Source organism: Chiloscyllium plagiosum, unplaced genomic scaffold, assembly GCF_037043375.1.
Source record: "Chiloscyllium plagiosum isolate Xiang-an unplaced genomic scaffold, Cpla_swu_hap1 HiC_scaffold_37, whole genome shotgun sequence".
In the NCBI taxonomy this organism is placed as follows: Eukaryota; Metazoa; Chordata; class Chondrichthyes; order Orectolobiformes; family Hemiscylliidae; genus Chiloscyllium; species Chiloscyllium plagiosum.
Window position 1 is genome coordinate 30,264,215 of NW_028270175.1, and position 23,815 is coordinate 30,288,029.

The following is a 23,815-nucleotide window of genomic DNA, read 5'->3' on the forward strand; positions in this document are numbered from 1 at the left end:
CATATTTTCAAAAGCTACTGCTGAGGGGGTAAGGCCATGGAGAAATTGATTTTCTGACATCCTAGAGATAGCATTTCAGCATGTGCTGAGGAGGAAGGTGACTCGGAGGGTTAGTGCAACCTCAACTAACCAACAAACTGCAATAGAGAGCCAGAAACATTTTAATCCTTGAAGATTAATTCTGTCACAGAATCCTCTAGAAATCCTGGAGGTGAGGTATGACTCACTTCCCCTTGCAGCTTATGTTCCCACGTCCTTCACAGCTGGTGTCCTCACAGCGCAACTAACAACATGAAAGCTTATTGTATTTACATGGAACTTAAGGCCCCCGTACACGCACTCCCATTCCACCATGCTTCATCCTCTCAGAGAGATCAAGAGTGACAATGCTAGGTTTGAAGGGGACGGGCTTGTTACCTGGCCTATCCCTGACTGCATTCTCATTGTGAATGGCTGTGACCACCTGTATAAAACCTTAAGTTGATAAGGTGCCTGTCTCAAACTTGGGTATGAAAGTTCCCAATAAAATCAGGCAGCAAAAAAGTTGTATTTAAGGAGCTACGATAGCTCTCCAACAGTCACGTGTGCAGACTGAGGAAGCACTTTAAGAGAAGCAGTGGCCTGATCACCAGCAAATCATTGTCTAGGTGTCCACGTGAATAACAGGATAGGCAAGATATTGCAAACAACGTCATTAAAAAGGAGGATCTGGTCATTGATACCTTGCTATCTGTGACAGTTTTCTACATGTCAATTAGCTGACACAGTCAGTAAATTACAAAGTTGACTCTAATACCAAACTCTGATGTTTGTTTTTTCATATGCTACTGTACAGAACTGAACTGCTTCAGTGACTGTATGTATATAAAGATATTTTATGAAGAAAGTAAGGTTTTCAAATAAAATAAAACTTTAATTCTAAAAACCACTCTGAACTTTAAAGCGTTTTCTCGACGTTATGAATGTAAGTCTTCCTTTGTAAAGTTCCTACAAACGATTAAACATCATGTCCACAATGTTAAAAATTCTGAAAACAGACAGAAAAGGAGCAAAAAATATTCCATAAAGAATATTTTTGATGATGATCTGAAAGTAAAGGAGTTAACACTCATATTTCACAGTCTCTGCTAATTATTTTCTGTCTCCTTTTATTCTGTTTTTTGCTATAGTTCATGTCAGAACTTTACCTGCTTTTGCCTGTTGTCCTTCCTCATTTAGCTGACCTTCACACATGGATTCTTCTTGAATGATATTCTCTTCTTCCCCCACTGTCTGATCCACAGACGGGCTGAACAACTGGAGTTCGATGTCTTGTCCCCTCAGATCTGACAGGGAATGATCAGCAAGATTAAACCAGGAAACTATCAAGGAGTATTTGATTCAGTCACATTACACTAAAAAAAATACAACAGCACAGATCATATTACAAGGTTTTAACAGCCAAGTAGTTGGTGTGCCTACCAGGTGATTACATTTCACATTAGGTGGTAGTGATCAGGTAGTTTAAATAAAAATGGACATCCTGGGCAGGGTTAAAATCACACAACATCAGATTATAGTCCAACAAGTTTATTTGGAAGCACTATTTGGAAGTGCTCCGAAAGCTAGTGCTTCCAAATAAACCTGTTGAACTAGAACCTGGTGTTGTGCGATTTTTAACTTTGTCCACCACAGTCCAACACCAGCTCCTCAACATCATGGGCAAGGACAAGAAAATGACTAAATGAGAAATAAAAGCTTTCAGGAACCAAGGGCAGGTTGGTCAGCACAGTGGCTCAGTGGTTTGATTCCTGCCCCGGGCAACTAAGTGAGTGGAGTTTCCATGTTCTCTGTGTGGGTTTACTCCGGTTTCCTCCCACAGTCCAAAGAGGTGTAGGTTAGGTGAATTGCCTATAGTGTTCAGGGATGTGTAGGTTAGGGGCATTAGTCAGAAGAAATGTCAAGTAATAGGGTAGGGGAATGGTTCTGGGTGGGTTACTCTTTGGAGGGTCAGTGTGCGCCTAATGGCCTGTTTCCACACTGTAGGGATTCTACGAAGATGCCAGGAGCAAACTGAATGGGAAGGAGAAAGCACTTTTCTTTACCTGAGCATGAGGCCATGACATAACATGGGGTACTGGAGGGGGATAATCTGCAATCTGAAGCATACCCTGAAAACTGTTTCTTTTAATGAGAATTTAGAAAAATATTATATCAAAGACTTACGGAACACAGGTGCCCAGCTGGTACCTCTCCTAATCTCTGCTGTTTCATATTTATGGCTAATGTTCCCTCAGGCCCGTCACCACAACTTCACTTACACCATCAATTGATTTTGTGCCACACCCCTTACCCAGGTAACCATAGCAAAATAAATTATCAGCCTGCATTTCTAAAATGAGACATACTGCGCACACAGTTAGAACATTTAAAAGACACTTGGATAAGTACATGAATAAGAAATGTTTGGAGGGATATGGGCCAGGAGCAGGCAGGTGGGGCTGGTTCAGTTTTGGATTATGGTCGACATGGACTGGTTACACAAAAGGGTGTGTTTCTGTGCTACATGACTCTATAGGCATTAATCTGAGGCCCCTGACTGTCCTCTCAGGAAAATGCAAAACCTCAGTCACAAACTGAAAGCCGGGGGGGTGATCTCCTGACCAATATTTATCCCTCACTAACATCACGAGAGTACATTACCTGGATATTATTACACTGCAAATAGAAAAGGTCCTGCCTGCAACAAACTGATCGTTGCATTTCCATAGATGGCAAAAATAAACAGACTTGAAAAGTATTTTATTGCCTGAAAAGTTTCTTTGGGACTTTGAGGACACGGAAAATGCTCTTGAACTGGAAGCTTGCTGTTCTGGAAGGAGACAGAATTGTGCAGTGGGAATGTTCCACGTGGATGAAACGTTAAAGCAATTTATATTTTATTATGCAGAAACAATGCAGGCACAAAGTGATCAAGAGGGACATCACTGAAGATCATAAAGTATTAGATCAAAGAACTTGTATTTGTGTGATTATGATTTTCCTACATTTCTCTGAACTGTTTCAAAGTAGTTCTCAATAATGAATTATCTTTTAATTCTGTCATCTAGCCATTCTGCTTTTGCTTTAGTCATATCAGCATCACAGATTAATCCCAACACCTACCAACATTCACATGGGCCGTTTTAGCTAAACCAGGCATGACAGGTGGAGGGGGTGGTCCTGATAATGAAAACTTACACATGCAAATGATACGAAGACTTTAAGTGAAGTGACTGTTTCCTTGAGCAGCTTGTTACATTTTTGTACACTGCAAGATTCCATAGTTAATAACAGGATGAATGTTCAGTTAACATCTAATTTCAAAAAAGGAATCAAAGCCAGAGAGACTACATGTCCAACGAAAGTAAACAAGAATTAAATTTAAAAGAGTTTGCATGTGAAAGAATAAAAATGCAGTTCCCAGTTGCTCGGATCCTTCACAACAGTGCCAATGGTCTCTGAAATGTCTTCCAACCGATGGGGAGTTATAGACTTAACAGCATTTTTTGCTGTAAAAATGATAAAGCCTTTTGTGTGTGTGAGTTTAATAGCATCTAGTGGTATCAACTTTAGGTCCTTTTACACTTGCTGCGTTTTTCTTTACTCCTAATGAGGTACTGCTTTCCATGTGCTACTCTCCTTACGCATTCAGGCTTTACTGCGTCAAGAGACCTAAGACCCAATCTTGTGCTGCTCTTGGGAACAGAAAGCAAAGCAGGTCAGGGAACCAAATTATGCAAGGGCCCAAAACTCAGGCTTCTGAGAGCAGGATGAAAATTTGCCATTAAATTCTCAGAGTTTTAAAAGCAGGTCAAGATTTTTAATGACAAGCACCAGGAAGACCTTCTGCACACATCTACATCTGGTACATGCTTTTACAGACGGCCAACTCAAAAAAATTAAGTCCTGCTTCTCAATTAAGCAACATGTTCCTTCTCATTCCTGACTGCATAACTGAGCTATGAGGCACGTGATAAATCGCACTTTCCGAACTTTGGAGTGAATAACCTCTCCTTTGTGATGGATTCCTATGATTGACATTGGATGGTGTCAGCCTTAATTTCACAGGGCCAAAAAGGTGACTGAGAGAGGGAGACATTGGACACTGGCCAAGGAGGCTGCCCAAGAGTGGAAGAGTTGAAAAGTGTGGTGCTGGAAAAACACAGCAGGCCAGGCAGCATCCGAGGAGCAGGAGCACCGATGTTTCGGGCATGAGCTCTTCTTCAGGAATGAAGGGCTTATGCCTGAAATGTCGATTCTCCTGTTCCTCGGATGCTGCCTGGGCTGCTGTGGTTTTTCCAGCACCATATTTTTCAACTCTGGTACTCCAGCATCTGCAGTCCTCACTTTGCCCAGGACTGGAAGCCTAGCTGAGAAAAAGGTGTTAAGTTGGCTGAGGAGAGTCAGAATGTTTCACTGTAGGCGTCCACTCTGACAGACCAGGTGACATTCCCACCTTATGATACCTGTTCCGGTATCCTTTACATGAAGCATCAGGACATTTGGCCCATCAGGTAACAGCAGGGCACCAAACTCCCATTTGCTCCCATTGCAAGATTTGCCAAGCTTTTCATGGCCACATATGTGAGATCCATCCAAACAAACAAGTAAAACTGACACACCCTTAATGATGAGTGATATTTCACTTCCACGCCCAAAGCTGAACCTAAACCTCACAACGGAAAATTCCACCTCTACTGCAAGACAGGTAGGGCCAGGATTATAATTTCCTAAACAGATGACTTAGAATCCCTATAGTATGGAGGCAGGCCATTCAGTCCACACCAACCCACCAAAGATTCCACCCAGACCCACCCATGTAACCCTGCATTTCCCATGGTCAATCCACCTCGCCTGCAAATCCCTAGCTACTACGGGCATGGCCAATCCACCTAGCCTGCACATATTTGGACTGTGGGAAGATACTGGAGCACCCAGAGCAAACCCACAAGGATGCAGCAAAAACGTAAAGATTCCACACAGACACAGTCACCCGAGGCTAGGATCGAACCTGGGTCCCTGGTGCTGTTAGGCAGCAGTGTTAACCACTGAACCACAGTGCCACCCATGTTCAGACATAGGGTGAACAATCTGCAGTGTCGGTGGAACTAAAACACAAACTTCTGGGCAGAAGAAGGGACATTGCCACTGCACTACAAGAGCCAAAGGATCCTCATAGCTGTCCTGAGCACAGCTGGATGTAAAATTCTTGTGCTGGCATAATAACAGTGGTTGTGAAGATTCAGAATAAACTCCCTTCTTTTGTGCTCGGTTGCACCAGTTATGAACTCATATTTTCATGAGGCGAACTGAATGTAATTGCTCTGAAGATTACTTGGGAATCAATGGCTAAAGAATCTGGCCCCTGGGCTCTATCAATGTAAAGGCATCTTTCACTGTTAATCTCTGTGTCAAACTGGTCCAGACTGTTGTTAAAACAAGACTTCTATTGTTAGTGTCAGATGCAAATGTCTACTGATTCCACACAGGCCCTTTGGTAAGTCCAAGCATGGATAGGGAGGAAGAGAATGTTTGCTTGGAATCTGATGTTGGCTGTAATTCTGATGAAAATTCATTTTAAAATCTTAAAATTTCCACATTACAAAACATAGAAATAAAAGGGAAATGGGAATTCTATTTTTGAAGACAAAAATACAGACTTCGAGTGGCTGGTTTGCATTTTACTCAGTTCAGAACAAACCAATTATAAACTCAGTAATCTTTAAGTCTATAGCCAATAGACAACAGCTATGGTGTTGGGAACACCGCATTGATTCATCTTACAGCTATAAAAACTCAAACCGAAAGAAATTATTGCATTTGCAAAATGAATAATATCTTGTTCAAATGCAACAGCCTAACTGAAAGAATCAGAATCAGGAGAGTCCACAGAAACAGATAACATCCAAATAAAGGGCAACAAAGCTAGGGCTTCACCTGCATCAAAACAGGTCAGAGAAACCACAGCCCTGATATTTTGAGAGTAGAAATCCTAGCAGTAGCAGGAATTACATCCTTCAGCACTCTGCTCCCAACGTAATTAACCGGGGTTGTCAGAAGTGCTGGCTGACAGAAGCCCAGGTGGTGCCCAAACCACTCAAATTTCTGGCACTCATTAGCTTGGTGTGACCAGAAACGCCATTGATTGTTTGTCATAACAGAAGTTACAGCACAGGAGAAGGCTAGTTAGCCCATTGTGACTATGCCAGCTCTCTAAATATGCGTCACACTTCATGCCAATCATCCGGTAACCTTGCAAATGCTTCCTTCTCAAACAAATTCCCATTTGAATGCCTCAGTTGAACCTGCCCACACCACACCCTCAGACAGTGCATTCAGACTCTAATCACTTGTTGAATGAAATGTTTTTCCTCATATTACTTTTGTCACTAATTAAAACTGTCCCCTCTCATCCTCAATCATGTGTCAAGTGGGAACATCTCCTCCCTTCCTATTTACTCTTGCCAGACCTCTTGTGATTTTGAATACTTCAATCTGACCTCCTCTCAGCCTTCTCGTCCCAGAGGCTTCTCCAATCTACTTTCACAACTGAATTAGAACTAGAATTAGATTTAATTGTCACAAGTATTCAAGTATAGGAATACAGGAGTGCAGGGAAAATTGTACAAAGTCGCCAAACTTTGGCACCATCTTATAGAGTCATAGAGATGTACAGGACTAAAACAGACCCTTCGGTCCAACCTGTCCATGCTGACCAGATATCCCATCCCAATCTAGTTCCACCTGCCAGCACCTGGCCCATAGCCCTCCGAACCCTTCCTATTCATATACCCATCCAGATGCCTCTTAAATGTTGCAATTGTACTAGCCTCCACCACTTCCTCTGGCAGCTCTTTTCATACACATAGCACCCTCTGCATGAAAATGTTGCCCCTTAGGTCCTTTTTATATCTTTCCCCTTTCACCCTAAACCTATGTCCTCTAGTTCTGGACACCCCCAACCCAGAGAAAAGATTTGGTCTATTTATCCTATCCATGCCCCTCATAATTTTGTAAACCTCTATAAGGTCACCCCTCAGCCTCCGATGGTCCAGGGAAAACAGCCCCAGCCTGTTCAGCCTCTCCCTATAGCTCAAATCCTCCAACCCTGGCAACATCCTTGTAAATCTTTTCTGAACCCTTTCAAGTTTCACAACATCTTTCTGATAGGAAGGAGGCCAGAATTGCACACAATATTCCAACAGTGGCCTAACCGATGTCCTGTACAGCTGCAATATGACCTCCCAACTCCTGTACTCAATACTCTGACCAATAAAGGAAAGCATACTAACCAAAATCTCAAAATAAAACAGCAGAAATAAAAGGAAACCAAACGCTAAGAAAAACATCCAGATCTCAAAGTCTAAATCTTATCTCCATGAAGAGTTTTAGAACCACTGCTGCAGATACCTAGGCCTAACCACGGCCTGAAGTCTCAGTCAGCCTGAGAGTCTCACATCGATCATGCAGGGAGAATCAGGGCCCTTCCTGGAAGCTGCTCTCTTCCTCTTGTCATGAAGATGACAATCCAATTTTTGTTTAACAGAAAGGACTGCCTGGAATCTTAGTTACATCTACTCGGATGTTAATCGTTTTAATATGTCAGTGTACCACCCTCCTGTAACACAAGCGGTACCAGGTTAGTGAGGGAAGCATTAACGTTTAGAATGCAGCATTAGCTGATTAAACATATTCCACATCCCAGAAGCAACCCTTCAACAGCATTGTTCTTGTAAGAGGAATAGAGCTGATGGGGTCATGGCATATGGTGAATCACAACAATAAATTCAAAGTCATTGTCATTAAGCTGACACAGAAACCATTCTAGATATTACAAATACAAGCTGTAGTGAGTGGAACAAGGATCAGGTGGATCTCATTGAGTAGGAGATCCTTGATTGGGACTGTTAACCTGATCTAATTAGGGAGCCCTGGCTGACAGATGCAAACAGGAGTGTCAGAGAGTCTGCTCTCTCTAGGGACTAGCTTTGAACTGGCTGGTCAGAGCCCATGTACTGTGCACGTGTAAATACAGAGTGCCTTTGTAATAGGACAGCAGCCTCTGTTCAGTTATTTCACATTTATAATATACACAAAGACACTCTCTTTACATCTGCAAGAGATCCCTTTAAAAACTAGTTTGATACAGAAGTGCTTTTATTTGACTCCTGCACTGTTGACTCCCTAAAAGTCGAATTTGCACAGTTGACCTGCATCAACCAACAGCAACAAAAATCAATTATTTCCTGAGTCTCCTCCTGTGCCTCCCCACTTAACACAAAAATGAAATGTTCTGGGTTCAGCTCTGGGTGAAACGTGAACTGTATTTTTTAATTAAAGATGCAAAATCAAATCAGTCATTTTGTTTTCCTTGCCTGCAAGGTCATGTCAGAGACTGATTCAGAAAACTGAAAGATGGTCAACTGGACTCTGAGTGTCACATTTGCCTCTTGCGAGCCCATGTCACAGCTGAGAGAAAGAAAAATAACACAAGGAAGCAGCCTGTAGGGAAGCAGTTTGATATCACTCTCTCATAACTAGGCAACTACACATAGTCTAACCACACCTAGTGAGACCCACCTGCAATGTTAATCAGAGGGAGTGGTTCTTGACATAGCTTTAGAGAGTGACAACTATTCCAACATTTCAAAACATCACCAAGATTGAAGGGCTGATGAGTCACGTAAAATTACTGAGAGCACAGGCAGGAAGACAGGTCCTCCCTTGGTGGATTGAGGGAGCATATGTCCGGGTGGCAAAGATTTAAGGAAAGGGGCAGACAATTTAGAGGGAACATGAAGAAAAACTTATCCACCCAGTTAGGGTGGGAATCTGGAACTCCCTGCCAATAAGGATGATGGAGGCAGAAATCTTCATAACCTTTAAGATGTATTTAGATGTGCACTTGCAAAGCCAAGGCACACAAGACTATGGGATCAGAATAGTTAGGCAGTTGTTTTTGACCGGCGCAGAACTTGATCAGCCAAACGATCTTTTTAAGACCATAATAAATAGTAACAGGAATAGGCCATTCAGTCCCTCAAGCCTGCTGTGCCATTCAATCAGATCATGGCTGATCCAACATTCTATACAACCATTTTCCTGTCCGTTTCCCCTAACCCTTGATTTCCGTACTAATCAAGAATCTATTTCAGCCTTAAACATACACAGCGACTCTGCTCCCACAGCTTTCTATGGCAGGGAGTTCCAAAGAATCACAACCCTCTGTGAGAAGAAATTCTTCCTTATCTCAGTCCCTTTCTGAGATTGTGCCCTCTGGTCCCAGACTCTCCAATGAGGGGAGCTAACCGCTCAACATTTACCCTGTCAGGCCCTTTAACAATCTTATATATTTCAGTGAGATCACCTCTCACTCTTCTAAACTCCAATGACTGGAGTCCAAACCTGTTTAGCCTTTGTTCATAAGACAATCCCTCCATACCTGTGATCAGACGAGAGAACTTTCTTTGAACTTTCTCCAATGAAATGATACCTTTCCTTAAATAAAGGGGACTAAAAGTGCTCTCAATACTCCAGATGTGGTCTCACCAGCACCTTGCACAATTGTATTAAAACTTCTGAAAGTGTGAGGTTGTGCACTTTGGCAGGAAGAAAAGAAGCATGGACTGTTTTCTAAATGGGGAGAAAATTCAAAAATCTGAAGTGCGAAGGGACTTGGGAGTCCAAGACTAGATTTTTCTTAAGGTAATCTTGCAGGTTGAGTCAGTAATTAGGAAGGCAAATACAATGTTGTCATTCATCTCGAGAAGACTAGAATATAAAAGCAGGGATGTTTTTGTAAGCCTTTATAAGGCTCTGGTATTTAGAGTATTGTGAGCAATTTTGGGCTCAGGAAGGATGTACTGGCCCTAGAACGGGTCCAGAGGAGGTTCACGAGAATAATTCCAGGAAGGAAAAGCTTAACAAATGAGGAATGTTTGAGGACTCTGGGACTACACCAATAACGTTTAGAAGGATGAGGGGGAATTTGATTGACACTTACAGAATACTGAACGGCCTGGACAGAGTAGACATTGGGAAGATATTTCTATTGGCAGGAGAGACAAGGACATGAGGACACAGCCTTAGAGTAAAGGGAAGACCCTTTAGTAGGGAGAGAAGGAGAAACTTCTTCAGCCAGAGAGTGCTGAATCTGTGGAATTCATTGCCACAGAAGGCTGTGGAGGTCAGGCCACTGAGTATATTTAAAACAGAAATAAATAAGTCCTTGATTGCCAATGGGATCAAAGGTTACAGGCAGAAAGTGGGAAAATGGGGGTTGAAAAACCCATCAGCCATGATCAAATGGCAGAGCAGGCTCGGTGAGCTGAATGGTCTAAATTCTGCTCTCATGTCTTATGGTCTTACACTCCAACCCCCTTGAAATAAGAGCCGGTTTCTGTGCTGTAAACCTTTAAGACTCAATACCTCTCTGGCACACATATACGAACACAAACTGGACAGGAAAGGTCTGATTTTCCATGTGTGGAGGTATTCATCACAGAGAACAGAAAAGGAGCTGCACACCACACAAGGAGGAGACAGTATAGACAGGCATAGCTGAAGAAGTGTTTAAGGATCTAAGCATTGGGAGGTGAACAGCAAGCTCAGGAGATGAAGGAGTGAGTTCCATAATGCAGGATGGAGGTTGGGGGAGAGGTGGTGGTTGACAGTTCTGCCAGCAGAGAGTCATAGAGTCACAGAGTCATAGAGATGTACAGCACGGAAACAGACCCTTTGGTCCCACCTGTCCATGCCGACCAGATATCCCAACCCAATCTAGTCCCACCTGCCAGCACCCAGCCCATATCGCTCCAAACCCTTCCTATTCATATACCCATCCAAATAACTTTTTGGATATTGCAATTGTACCAGCCTCCACCACTTCCTCTGGCAGTTCATTCCATACACGTACCGCTCTCTGTATGAAAAAGTTGCCTCTTTAGGTCTCTTTTATATCTTTCCCCTCTCACCCTAAACCTATGCCCTCTAGTTCTGGACACCCCCAACCCAGGGAAAAGACTTTCCCTGACGCTCCAGGGAAAAACAGCCCCAGCCTGTTCAGCCTCTCCCTGTAGCTCAAATCCTCCAACCTTGGCAACATTCTTGTAAATCTTTTCTGAACCCTTTCAAGTTTCATAACATCTTTCTGATAGGAAGGAGACCAGAATTGCATGCAATATTCCAACAATGGCCTAACCAATATCCTGTACAGCCACAACATGAGCTCCCAGCTCCTGTACTCAATACTCTGACCAATAAAGGAAAGCATACCAAACGCCTTCTTAACTATCCTACCTACCTGCGACTCCACTTTCAAGGAGCTATGAACCTGCACTCCAAGGTGTCTTTGTTCAACAACACTCCCTCAGACCTTACCATTAAGTGTATAAGTCCTGCTCTGATTTGCTTTCCCAAAATGCAGCACCTCACATTTATCTGAATTAAACTCCATCTGCTATTTCTCAACCCATTGGCCCATCTGATCAAGGTCCTATTGTAATCTGAGGTAACCTTCTTCGCTGTCCACTACACCTCCATTTTGGGAGTCATCTGCAAACTTACTAACTGCACCTCTTATGCTCGCATCCAAATCATTTATATAAATGACAAAAAGTAGAGGACCCAGCACCGATCCTTGTGGCACTCCACTGGTCACAGGCCTCCAATCTAAAAGACAACCCTCCACCACCACCCTCTGTCTTCTACCTTTCAGCCAGTTCTGCATCCAAATGGCTAGTTCTCCTTGTACTCTGTCAGATCTAACCTTGCTAATCCGTCTCCCATGAGGAACCTTGTCAAACGCCTTACTGAAGTCCATATAGATCACACCTACCGCTCTGCCCTCATCAATTCTCTTTGTTACTTTTTCAAAAAACTCAGTCAAGTTTGTGAGACATGATTTCCCACACACAAAGCCATGTTGACTATCCCTAATCAGTCCTTGCCTTTCCAAATACATGTACATCCTGTCCCTCAGGATTCCCTCCAACAACTTGCCCACCACCGACATCAGGCTCACCGGTCTATAGTTCCCTGGCTTGCCTTTACCGCCCTTCTTAAACAGTGGCACCATGTTAGCTAACCTCCAGTCTTCCAGCACCTCACCTGTGACTATCGATGATACAAATATCTCCGCAAGAGACCCAGCAATCACTTTTCTAGCTTCCCACAGAGTTCTAGGGTACACCTGATCAGATACTGGGGATTTATCCACCTTTATGCATTTCAAGACAGCATTTCTTCCTCTGCAATATGGACATTTTTCAAGGTGTCACCATCTATTTCCCTACATTCTACATCTTCCATATCCTTTTTCACAGTAAATAGTGATGCAAAATACTCGTTTAGTATCTCCCCCATTTTCTGCGGCTCCACACAAAGGCCACCTTGCTGATCCTTGAAGGGCCCTATTCTCTCCCTAGTTACCCTTTTGTCCTTAATGTAATTGTAAAAACCCTTTGGATTCTCCTAAATTCTATTTGCCAAAGTTATCTCATGTCCCCTATTTGCCCTCCCGATTTCCCTCTTTAGTATACTCCTACTGTCTTTATACTCTAAGGATTCACTTGATCTATCCTATCTATACCTTACATATGCTTCCTTCTTTTTCTTACCCAAACACTCAACTTCTTTAGTCATCCAGCATTCCCTGTAACTACCAAAGAATGATTAACATACAGAAAGCCGAAAGTTTAGGAACTACAGTAGACCACAACAGAATTTAAAGCAATATTGGACCCCTAGTGCTGCTCCTTGCCTGGGTCTCCCAGCCTCACCCAGGCTCGATATGTAACAAGTCACCAAGAATCCCAGGCCCTGGTTTTAGGCCCTGATCCACACTACTTCCTCCCCCACCAACATCACTCCTCCAATCCATTTCCAAATGAAATCAATGAAATGATGAACATGCCTTTAAGTGATATACTTCACATCCTCAGGATGTCCTGAAGCCCTTTGTGACCAACGAAATGCCTTGGAGTAGCCACTATTTCAGTGTAGGAAATGTGGTCACCTATTGAGTACAGAAACCTCCCACAAAACAGCAATACGATTTTCTCGTTATAGTGATGCAGACTGATGGATAAATATTGGCCAGAACATTGGCTCTTCTTCCAACAGTGCCGTAGGGAACTTCAACATCTACCTGAGTGGGCAGACCCCAGGACTTTGTTTAATAATATCTCATCTGTTCGGTGGGATGCAAAGCAATTAAAGGACAGTGAGGACTGGTAAGGTTTGGTGTGCAGGGAAGAGACTCCAAATAATGAACAGATTTCAAGAATCGGAGTTTTCTGATCAAATTTTAATAGCAACAGAGCAAACATCAGAACTTAAGCCATCGTTGACTCCACCTCTTCCAGGAATCTATCTACATTTAGACTTGGCAAATGATTTCGCCTGTTTGTAGGCTGAAGAAAGAAATATATGCCTTTGTGTTTCCGATTGCTTTGGACACTGGCTCAGTCCAGGCTTTTCCTGTGTTCAAGGGTTTTCACGAATCCAGTTACTGTGAAGAGTAGATTCATTGCTGAGAGTTTTGATTTTTTCTTGTATTGTTCCTGTCATGAGAGTCGGAACTTTATGAATCTTTGCTTGGACTGCTGTTTGCTCTCTAATTTATGGCTGCTTCTATCACCATTCAGAAAGGAACTGTGTCACACGCATACCTAGAGAGGTTCCAAAGGAAGGAAGGCAAGAGGAGGAGGATATTACTTCTGTACAAATTTTCTATTATCTTAAAATATTACGCCATGAAGAGGAAAGTGCCCATCCCCGTCAATTCCTCTTTCCTGAATACATGGTTTAGACCTTGGAACCAAATTCCACGGGCACCAATGGCACTGAGGACCATTCCTGAGTGGCAACTCTACAAGGGCTGTGAGCCATTAGAGCAAGGGCAAAAGGAAGTTCACAGCTGGATATGGCCCCCACACAGTTTCTCCCCAGCAGGATCACTGAACAATGATCTATTCCCCTTCCTAATCCAGAAGAGGCACATTTTCACTGCTTCCTCAGCTGAGGTCAGCTAACTATGATGAGGAACTGATACTTGGATTTTCTAGTTGGTAAGGCCTGGTAGCTTACAATATAATGCTCTTACTTAAAGAGACAGCCAGTCATTGAGCTGGGTCCACCTCTGTACATGGATGATGTCGCCGCTTTCTGCTCGGATCCGCTGTCCATGCACAGACTCATGTGCATATGTGACCAGTTCGAACGGGCCTCGGGGGCCAAGGTAAACCGAGGCAAGAGCGAGGCCATGCTCTTTGGGAACTGGGCCGACCAATCCTCGATTCCCTTCACCGTCAGGACCGACCACCTGAAGGTGCTGGGTATTTGGTTCGGGGGGGCTGGGGCGTGCGCCAAGTCTTGGGAGGAGCGTATCAGCAAAGTGAGGCAGAAACTGGGCAGATGGATGCTACGGTCGCTCTCCATCGCGGGAAAAAACCTGGTCATCAGGTGTGAGGCACTGTCATTGATATTATACGTGGCACAGGTCTGGCCTATTCCCAGAACCTGTGCCGCTGCAGTCACCCGGGCCATCTTCCAGTTTATATGGAGGTCAAAGATGGACCGGGTCCGAAGGGACTCACTGTACAAAGATCTGGGCAACGGGGGAAAAAATACACCCAATGCCACTCTCACCCTGATGGCCACCTTTGTGTGCGGCTGCATCAAGCTGTGCGTGGATCCCCCGTACGCAAACACCAAGTGTCACTACATACTGAGGTTCTACCTGTCCCCGGTGTTGCGAAGGATGGGCCTGGCCTCGCTGCCGCGGAACGCTCCGAGTAGTTGGACCGTTCCGTATCACCTGTCCTTCGTGGAGATGTTTATGAAGAATAACACCTTTGACCACAAGTCCATCAGGAAGTGGTCAGCACGTAGTGTCCTTGAGACCCTTCGGGAAAAGGAGAGGGCGGATCCTATCGAGCAGTTCCCTGAGCAGACTGTCAAAGCCATTTGGCAGAATGCCTCATCGCCAGAACTTTCCAACAAGCACCAAGACATGGCTTGGCTGGTGGTGAGAAGGGCTCTGCCTGTGAGATCCTTTATGCACGCCCGGACTCTCAGCTGCACCGCACGCTGCCCTCGAAGTGGCTGCGGGGGGGACGAGACTGTCACACACCTCCTTCTGGAATGTGCCTATGCAGAGGAAGTCTGGAGAGGAATGCAGTGGTGTTTGTTGAGGTTCGTCCCGAGCAGCGCCGTGACGCGGGACTCCGTGCTCTACGGCCTGTTCCCCGGGACGCACACCGAGACGAACATCAACTGTCCCTGGAGGATCATCAACTCGGTGAAGGACACTCTCTGGGTGGTCCGAAACCTGCTGATCTTCCAGCTGAAGGAGTTGACCCTGACTGAGTGCTGCAGACTGGCACATTCCAAGGTCCAGGACTACGTGTTGAGGGATGCGCTGAAACTTGGGGCAGTTGCCACCAAGGCGCGGTGGGGAAAGACCACTGTGTAACATCTGCCTGCCTAACGAAGAACAGGGGGCCCCTGCAGTCATTTGGGCTCCGCTGACACCTCAGCTAATTATATGGGCATATGACTGAAAAATGTACTGACCTGTATAAAAATGATAAATTCTGATCTCTGTATGTACATGTTTACATATGTATGGCATGACCAACTGTACAGACCATCAAATTATTTTATGAATAAAGTATATTTTTGAAATAAAAAAAAAGCTGGGTCCACCTCTTTCAATTGGGCAGGATTTACAGGCTGAATGCTACAGGGACTTGAATAATGTAGGCCATGGTGAGATTTCTTTTAGGGTTGCATGAGAACGAACTTTAATGTGGTCCATCCCGACATCAGGGGAAATTTACTGCAGCTTTTAGGCAACAGCTAAGTGTCAAGGCAAGTGTCTCATCAGCAGACGGCAAGTTGCCTGGGGAGGGGGATTATTTCTTGTTAATCACCTTATTCAATGTACATCTTACCTCAATAATATTCAGCTTCCTATCTTACCAATGCCGCAGGGAAAACGAGACGTCGGGAATTCTCAACACAGATGTCAGAGCAGGAAATGGGTGACTTCAGCTTATCATGGTCTGCAAAGAGCCTTAGGTTTTCCAGCACGAAACAACATCTCAGGGGCACATTCCGAAGCACCTGCCCCACACACTCCTCGTCTATGGACTGATCCACCTGCAGGATGCTTAGGTAATACAGACCTGCACTGTGGAATACACCAGCAACTAACACTGGGAGACTGGAGCAAGCACACTTTGTACATAGGGAAAGGCACTGGCTCACAGTTTGGATTAGACTGCATTTGATGCGTGCATGCCCTCTTTCAAATTGCTTATTTTGTGCCTATTTACATGCTCACAGTATCCATGCCTTGCCACGTGATGCTAATTCGCATATTGGCACTTCAGCTAGAAACTAAAGGCCACCAGTAGTGCTGTATCGCTTTGCACAGAGGCACAGAGAAGTTGCTTGTCAGTACGGATCTGTCTGGGATGGGGGTGGGGAACCAAAGATGTTTTTATGAACAACACACCAAACTTTAATCTCACTCCCACAGTGCTCTGTGTGGCAAACACACTGCATACTTATTCAACCAAATGGTTAGGCTGGGAAGTAGGTGGATGCTGGTCCTCAGTCAGGTCAGTGGGGGAGGGCAACGTTATCTGTCAAGGTGGGCCAGTACTGTCAGTCAGGGCACAGTCCACACACAGTCCACCAGCTTGGCCACAGTCAGTTGTTTGCTGAGGAGACTGGTCCGATAACAGACCGGGATTGGGCAATGGCCAATCCTGGAGGATTCTCACAAGCAGTTGGGGAATAGTATATGGTCAGTTGGGAATCTGCAAAGGCAGTGGTCAGGAGTCTGCTCTGTCATGGGTCAGGGTTATTGATCGAAGTCAGTCAGAGGTCTTGGGTGAATAAAGTCCTTGGGGCCCAGCCATTGATCATTGAGAAAGGCGAATGAGAGGGGCAGCAGGACAAGGACACAACCAAAAAGAGAGTAGAGGCAAGGCTTGGGGTTGGGGATGGAGAGGCATGTGTTGGGGTTGAGACAAGGACAGTGATGGGGGGCGGGGAATGTCAAGGTATAAGGCAGAAAATATCGGAGGGTGTGTTAGGCTGTGGAATGCAGGGGTGTTATTGGGAGTGACCTCCAAGGCGGGGGCATGCAGGAGAACAGTAGGCATTATTAAGGAATAATGTCAGAGTTCAGGGGACAGGGAGTACAACTGGAGGCAAGGTTCACTGGGGTGGCTCTCCACGTGGGGCAAATGGGCTGTCAGGGTGGAGTGAGGGAAAAGGGGACATGGAGGGTCTGAAGGAGTTGGGACCTGGTGACAGGGCAGAGCACGAAGCTGACGGCGCCCACCACAAGCTGCGTTCCCTGCCATCACTTGCTGTTCTCTCGGTGCGATAGGTAACTGGAAAATGTTTGGTCCAATGCTGGGATGGATAGAGTCAGTGTCACCTTGGACAGTGAAAGTGCAGGAACACATCTGCTGGACACTACGAAGTTGAAGGGGCAAATACATAGTGTTTGCAAACTCCAGCTACATTTAATTTCCAATCAATTCCTCATCCGTTTGCAGTGCGTGTGGAATTAATGTGCTTATAGTTCAAATGCTGCTCAAAGGCAAATGGCACCAGGCCATTGGTGATTGCAATACAGCCACCTCAATGACACAGGTGTGGGTCTGGGATGGGGAGGGGGTCAGAGTGCAGCTCACATTCCCTTTATGGTGTAATGTGTTGCTCACTCAGCCATCCAGCACCTTCACCAATTGGTGCCCAAGCAGTGACCGGGTCATGGTAGTTATGGTGGTGATGGAACAAGGGAATGTTCCTGTTTAATTCAGATGGAGTATGCTACATGATCCTGGTCTTATTGTACTCTTCACAATCGAAGAGGATAACAAGGCGATGTGAGAGATGCTCAGGAAGTGGGAGAACAGCAGTTACCTCCTGAGGAGGAAGACAAGGACATTGGTGAGGATGATGCTCTCAGTGTCCATGGAAGCTGCACTGGGGCTACAAACCAGCCAGGATCTGACTGACTCCCAGTTCCAGTTAATGAGAACCAGATGCAGCATGCCATCATGGAATGTAAAATAGTCATTAGTTTATCATTTAGTTTGCTTTCTGGGGCAAAGTGCAGCCTCTATTAGCGTTGTTTGTCTTCATTTTTACTGGCTGTAAATAAAAGTTCATGTTTGGATTTGTCCAATTGTTTGTCCATATTTTCCCCTACCAGACAATGATAGGCTTTAGCTCTCGAGTGTATGCCCATATACAGTACAACCCACTGTTATCCAAACATCAATTATCCAAACTTTGGATTTTCCAAACAAGATCTCAAAGTCCCGATGCTTGGGTAAACTGTGTTATCCGAACATTCGATTATCCGAACAAAATACTCTCCACCTGTGTCATTCGGATAATTGAGGTTGCTCTGTATTCCCTTACTAAGAGAAAGTGAGGACTACAGATGCTGAAGATCAGAGTCAGAGTCAAAGATTGTGGGGCTGGAAAAGCTGATTAAGACCTTATGCTCAAAACGTCAACAAAGGTGCAAAACTTGACTTACTCTTAGGAAATAAGGCAGGGCAGGTGACTGAGATATCAGTGGGGGAGCACTTTGGGGTTAGCGACCATAATTCTATTAGATTGAAAATAATGATGGAAAAGGATAGATCAGATCTAAAAGTTGAAGTTCTAAATTGGAGAAAGGCCAATTTTGATGGTATTAGGCAAGAACTTTCAAAAGCTGATTGGGGGCAGTTGTTCATAGGTAAAAGGACAGCTGGAAAATGGGAAGCCTTCAGAAATGAGATAACGACAATCCAGAGAAAGTATATTCCTGTTAGGATGAAAGGAAAGGATGGTAGGTATAGGGAATGCTGGATGACTAAAGAAATGGAGGATTTGGTTCAGAAAAAGAAGGAAGCACATGTAAGTTATAGACAGGATAGATCGAGTGAATCCTGAGAAGAGTATTATGGAAGTAGGAGTATACTTAAGAGGGAAATCAGGAGGGCAAATAGAGGACATGAGATAGCTTCGACAAATAGAATTAAGGAGAATTCAAACAGTTTTTACAAATACATTAAGGACAAAAGGGTAACTAGGGAGAGAATAGGGCTTCTCAAAGATCAGCAAGATGGCCTTTGTGTGGAGCCGCAGAAAATGGGGGAGATACTAAATGAGTATTTTGCATCATTATTTACTGTGGAAAAGGATATGGAAGATATAGACTGTAGGGAAATAGATGGTGACATCTTGCAAAATGTCCATACTATAGAGGAGGAAGTGCTGGATGTCTTGAAACAGGTAAAGGTGGATAAATCCCCAGTCCTGATCAGGTGTACCTTCGAACTCTGTGGGAAGCTAGAGAAGTGATTGCTGGGCCTCTTGCGGAGATATTTTTATCATCGATAGTTACAGGTGAGATGCCGGAAGACTGGAGGTTGGCTAACGTGGTGCCACTGTTTAAGAAGGGTGATAAGGACAAGCCAGGGAACTATAGACCAGTGAGCCTGATGTCGGTGATGGGCAAGTTGTTGGGGGGGAATCGTGAGGGACAAGATGTACATGTATTTGCAAAGGCAAGGACTGATTAGTGATCGTCAACATGGTTTTGTGCGTGGGAAATCATGTCTCACAAACTTGATTGAGTTTTTTGAAAAAGTAACAAAGAGGATTGATGAGGGCAGAGCGGTAGATGTGATCTATATGGACTTCAGTAAGGCGTTCGACAAGGTTCCCCATGGGAGACTGATTAGCAAGGTTAGATCTGACGGAATACAGTGAGAACTAGCCATTCGGATACAGAACTGACTCAAAGGTAGAAGACAGAGGGTGGTGGTGGAGGGTTGTTTTTCAGACTGGAGGCCTGTGACCAGTGGAGTGCCACAAGGATCGGTGCGGGGTCATCTACTCTTCATCATTTACATAAATGATTTGGATGCGAGCATAAGAGGTGCAGTTAGTAAGTTTGCAGATGACACCAAAATTAGAGGTGTAGTGGACAGAGAAGAGGGTTACCTCAGATTACAACAGGATCTTGACCAGATGGGCCAATGGGCTGAGAAGTGGCAGATGGAGTTTAATTCAGATAAATGCGAGGTGCTGCATTTTGGGAAAGCAAATCTTAGCAGGACTTATACACTTAATGGTAAGGTCCTGGGGAGTGTTACTGAACAAAGAGACCTTGGAATGCAGGTTCATAGCTCCTTGAAAGTGGAGTCGCAGGTAGATAGGATAGTTAAGAAGGCGTCTGGTATGCTTTCCTTTATTGGTCAGAGTATTGAGTACAGGAGTTGGGAGCTCATGTTGTGGCTGTACAGGACTTTGGTTAGGCCAATGTTGGAATATTGCGTGCAATTCTGGTCTCCTTCCCATCAGAAAGATGTTGTAAAACTTGAAAGGGTTCAGAAAAGATTTACAAGGATGTTGCCAGGGTTGGAGGATTTTAGCTACAGGGAGAGGCTGAACAGGCTGAAGCTGTTTTCCCTGGAGCGTCAGAGGCTGAGGGGTGACTTTATAGAGGTTTACAAAACTATGAGGGGCATGGATAGGGTAAATAGGCAAAGTCTTTTCCCTGGGGTCGGGGGTCCAGAACTAGAGGGCATAGGTTTAGGGTGAGAGTGGAAAGATATAAAAGAGACGTACAGGGCAACGTTTTCACACAGAGGGTGGTACGTGTATGGAATGAGCTGCCAGAGGATGTGGTGGAGGCTGGTACAATTGCAACATTTGAGAGGCATCTGAATGGGTATATGAATAGGAAGGGCTTGGAGGGATATGGGCCGGGTGCTGGCAGGTGGGGCTAGATTGGGTTGGGATATCTGGTTGGCATGTACGGGTTGGACCGAAGGGTCTGTTTCCATGCTATACATCTCTATGACTCTATGACTCCTGCTCCTCAGATGCTGCCTGACTGGTTATGCTTTTCCACCACCACACTTTGACTGTTCCCCTACTAGACAATGACAGGCTTTAGCTCTCCAATGGGTTTTGGGGGCAGAGTAGCAGTGATGTAGAAAGCGAGTTTCGATGGAATGCAGTTAAGGACATGTAAATTGTGTGGCCTGCCGGTTAAACAGCGACTAGCAATGAACCAAGCCAGTGATGTGTTGTGAGGAGCGTGACTTTGTGGCTGCTGCGCCATCTGTTTTGTTGGTTAGAGACAATGCCAGGTTGTCAACACTTATCTGGATGCACAGCAGCCTTTTAAAGAGGGTGTTCATTCCAGTGCCTTCAGCCTTTTGGTGGACCTCTGCCAAATGGTCAGTTGATCTGGCACTGACGCATGGTAAGATGGGGCTAAAATTGGCTAAAATACCATAGGAGTTGGGCAGGTAGTTAATGAGGCATGTTTGGTAAGATACGCAAATAGAATTAGCTGGATCTCATGGCAAGAAAAACCTACCCATTAAACTTGATGAAACGGATGGCCAAGTGAACATTAGATTCAGTCCTTATGAAAACACCTAAATAGAATGTATTACTGCATCCTTAATTTATGGGCCAGCACGATCGATTCACATCAATCCCACGCATTTTAGTTTTCCTTCCAAATGCTGCTCAGGCAAAATCCAGACTAGATGTAAATAAATTCAGCCCACTTCATCTTACTGTTCCAGGTTGCCAGTATTTAATATCATCCAATTACAATATCTGACTTAGTTAAGCCCAGGAATCTGGCCTCAACCAATCTTCATCAAAACCTGTGCCAACTATTGATCACCATCACGAGAAATAGATCCTTCTGAATGTCTGTCCTAATGCTGCCCTTCACAATGCAGACACAGACATGAGACCTGAGTCCTGCTAGATCTGGAAGTTTTTTTTTAAGATTTGCATTATCCCCTATCTCCAAGTTCCCTCTTGAGATATCACTTTACAAACCTGAAACCTCAAGGCCTTGTACCTTTGCTCATAATTCTTCCCTCTCAAAAAAAAAGCAAGTGTTTTCTGTACCACATCAATGCCACTGCTGTGTCACGGTGACCAGAACTGGATGTAGTTCTCCATCTGAAGCCTGATTTGGACATTGTAAAGCTTCAGAATGACCTAAGCACATTCTGTTTGGCAAATATAATGTTACACGCTACTTAATTTGCTTGATGCCATCAACCAATTGTCGTGAGGTTTATTTGGCTTCTCTTATGAGCAGCATATTAATGAGACTCATTTAAGCTGTGATCAGTTTTGCTACTATTTCAGGAACAGAAAGAAAACCTAAGCTCTTCTGTAAGGTACTCTCCCATGTAACTTTTTAAAAAGCTTTCAGAATCATTCAGGAACAGGATTGTGTTTTTTTTTAAAATGTGGCATAATTCTACATAAGTGCTGCTCCCTTTTAGTAGGGTGTGACTAAATACCCTTCTACAGTCACTCCCATGCACAGAAACTCGCACTCACACAAGGACTGCAACACACCCAATATTGTCCTGGAGTCCCTGGGAATGAAAGATTAAATCTCCCAGACACCACTCCAAACAATCCAGGAGAAGTTTTTACTGGGCATTCAATGGATTTGTGTATTTGTTCTATCTGTATAAAATATTTCTGACTTATTAGTTACAAAAACTTGAGCTAGGTGAAAATTGGTTGAGTGACAAATCAAGAATGCTTTCAAATTAGTCATTCTCAGGGATGAGGATATCAAATGCAGCAATGAAGGATGCTTGGAGGTGGAGCAGTTTGTGTATTGTCCAAGTCTCCCACCAGTAGAAGGTTGAACAATGTGGTGAGACCTTCCTGATTGTTTCTAATCACGGTTGGAATCTTTAATCTGCATAAATATTGGCCGTGCAACAACTGTGTTCATCCCAACTAAAGGTCCATGTTGATCAAAGTTGGCAGTGAGCACACACAACCACATTCACCTAAATCCAACCCAAATATCTCCAGCATCATCAACAAACACCGAGATTTTACTGTATATAACAAAAGTAAACACATTGGAGAGATTTGCCCTGAAACCACACAGACTTTAGGGATGGAAAGGAGTGAACCATACTGTATGAGGTTCTAAGACCTAAGATATAGGAGCAGAAATTAGGCCATTCAGCCTACAAAGTCTGCTCTACCATTTAATCATGGCTGATAAGTTTCTCATACCTATTCTCCTGCCTTCTACCCTTAATCTTTGATCCCTTTGACAATCAAGAACTTATCTATCTCAGCCTTAAATAGACTCAATGACTTGGCCTCCACAGCCTTCTGTGGCAATGAATTCCACAGATTCACCACTGTCTGGCAGAACAGGTTACTCCTTATCTCCATTCTAAAGTCTTCCTTTTACTCCAAGGCTGTGCCCTCGGGCCGGAGTCTCTCCTACCAATGGAAACATCTTCCCAACACCCACTCTGTCTAAGCCATTCAGTATTCTGTATGTTTCAATTAGGTCCCCATTCACCCTTCTAACCTCCATCAAGTTCTCCAACCCCTGATGCGCCACCCCTCCAACCTCCCAACTTGCATAAATGTTGCCTCTCCAGATTAATAATAGTCATGGCAACCAGAATTAACAAAGTACTCCAGAAGAAGCCTCACCAATGTTTCTGTATCGCCTCAACATGATATCCCAACTCCTGTACTCAAAGGTCTGAGCAATGAAGGCAAATGTGCCAAATCATCACGTTGTAAGTTTGCTCACTGAGCTGTTAGATTTGTTCTCAGACGTTTCATCACCATGCTAAGTAACGTCATCAGTGAGTCTCCAATGAAGCGCTGATGTTGTGTCTTGCTTGCTATTTGTCTGTTTTTATCTGTTGTGGAGGGTGATATCACTTCCGGT

The 23,815-nt window shown here is 44.3% G+C and overlaps 1 protein-coding gene across 2 annotated transcripts in view; it reads right to left on the reverse strand.

Annotated features, from left to right (window-relative positions):
• The window catches only part of LOC122540092 (rho guanine nucleotide exchange factor 10-like protein), a 209,123-nt gene that overhangs the window by 139,262 nt on the left and 46,046 nt on the right, over positions 1–23,815 (reverse strand). For both annotated transcript variants that reach the window (XM_087980555.1, XM_087980556.1), the window contains exon 3: positions 1,188–1,325. In XM_087980555.1, coding sequence (XP_087836681.1) covers positions 1,188–1,325 — 138 coding nt within the window. The remainder of the gene's footprint in view (positions 1–1,187; positions 1,326–23,815) is intronic.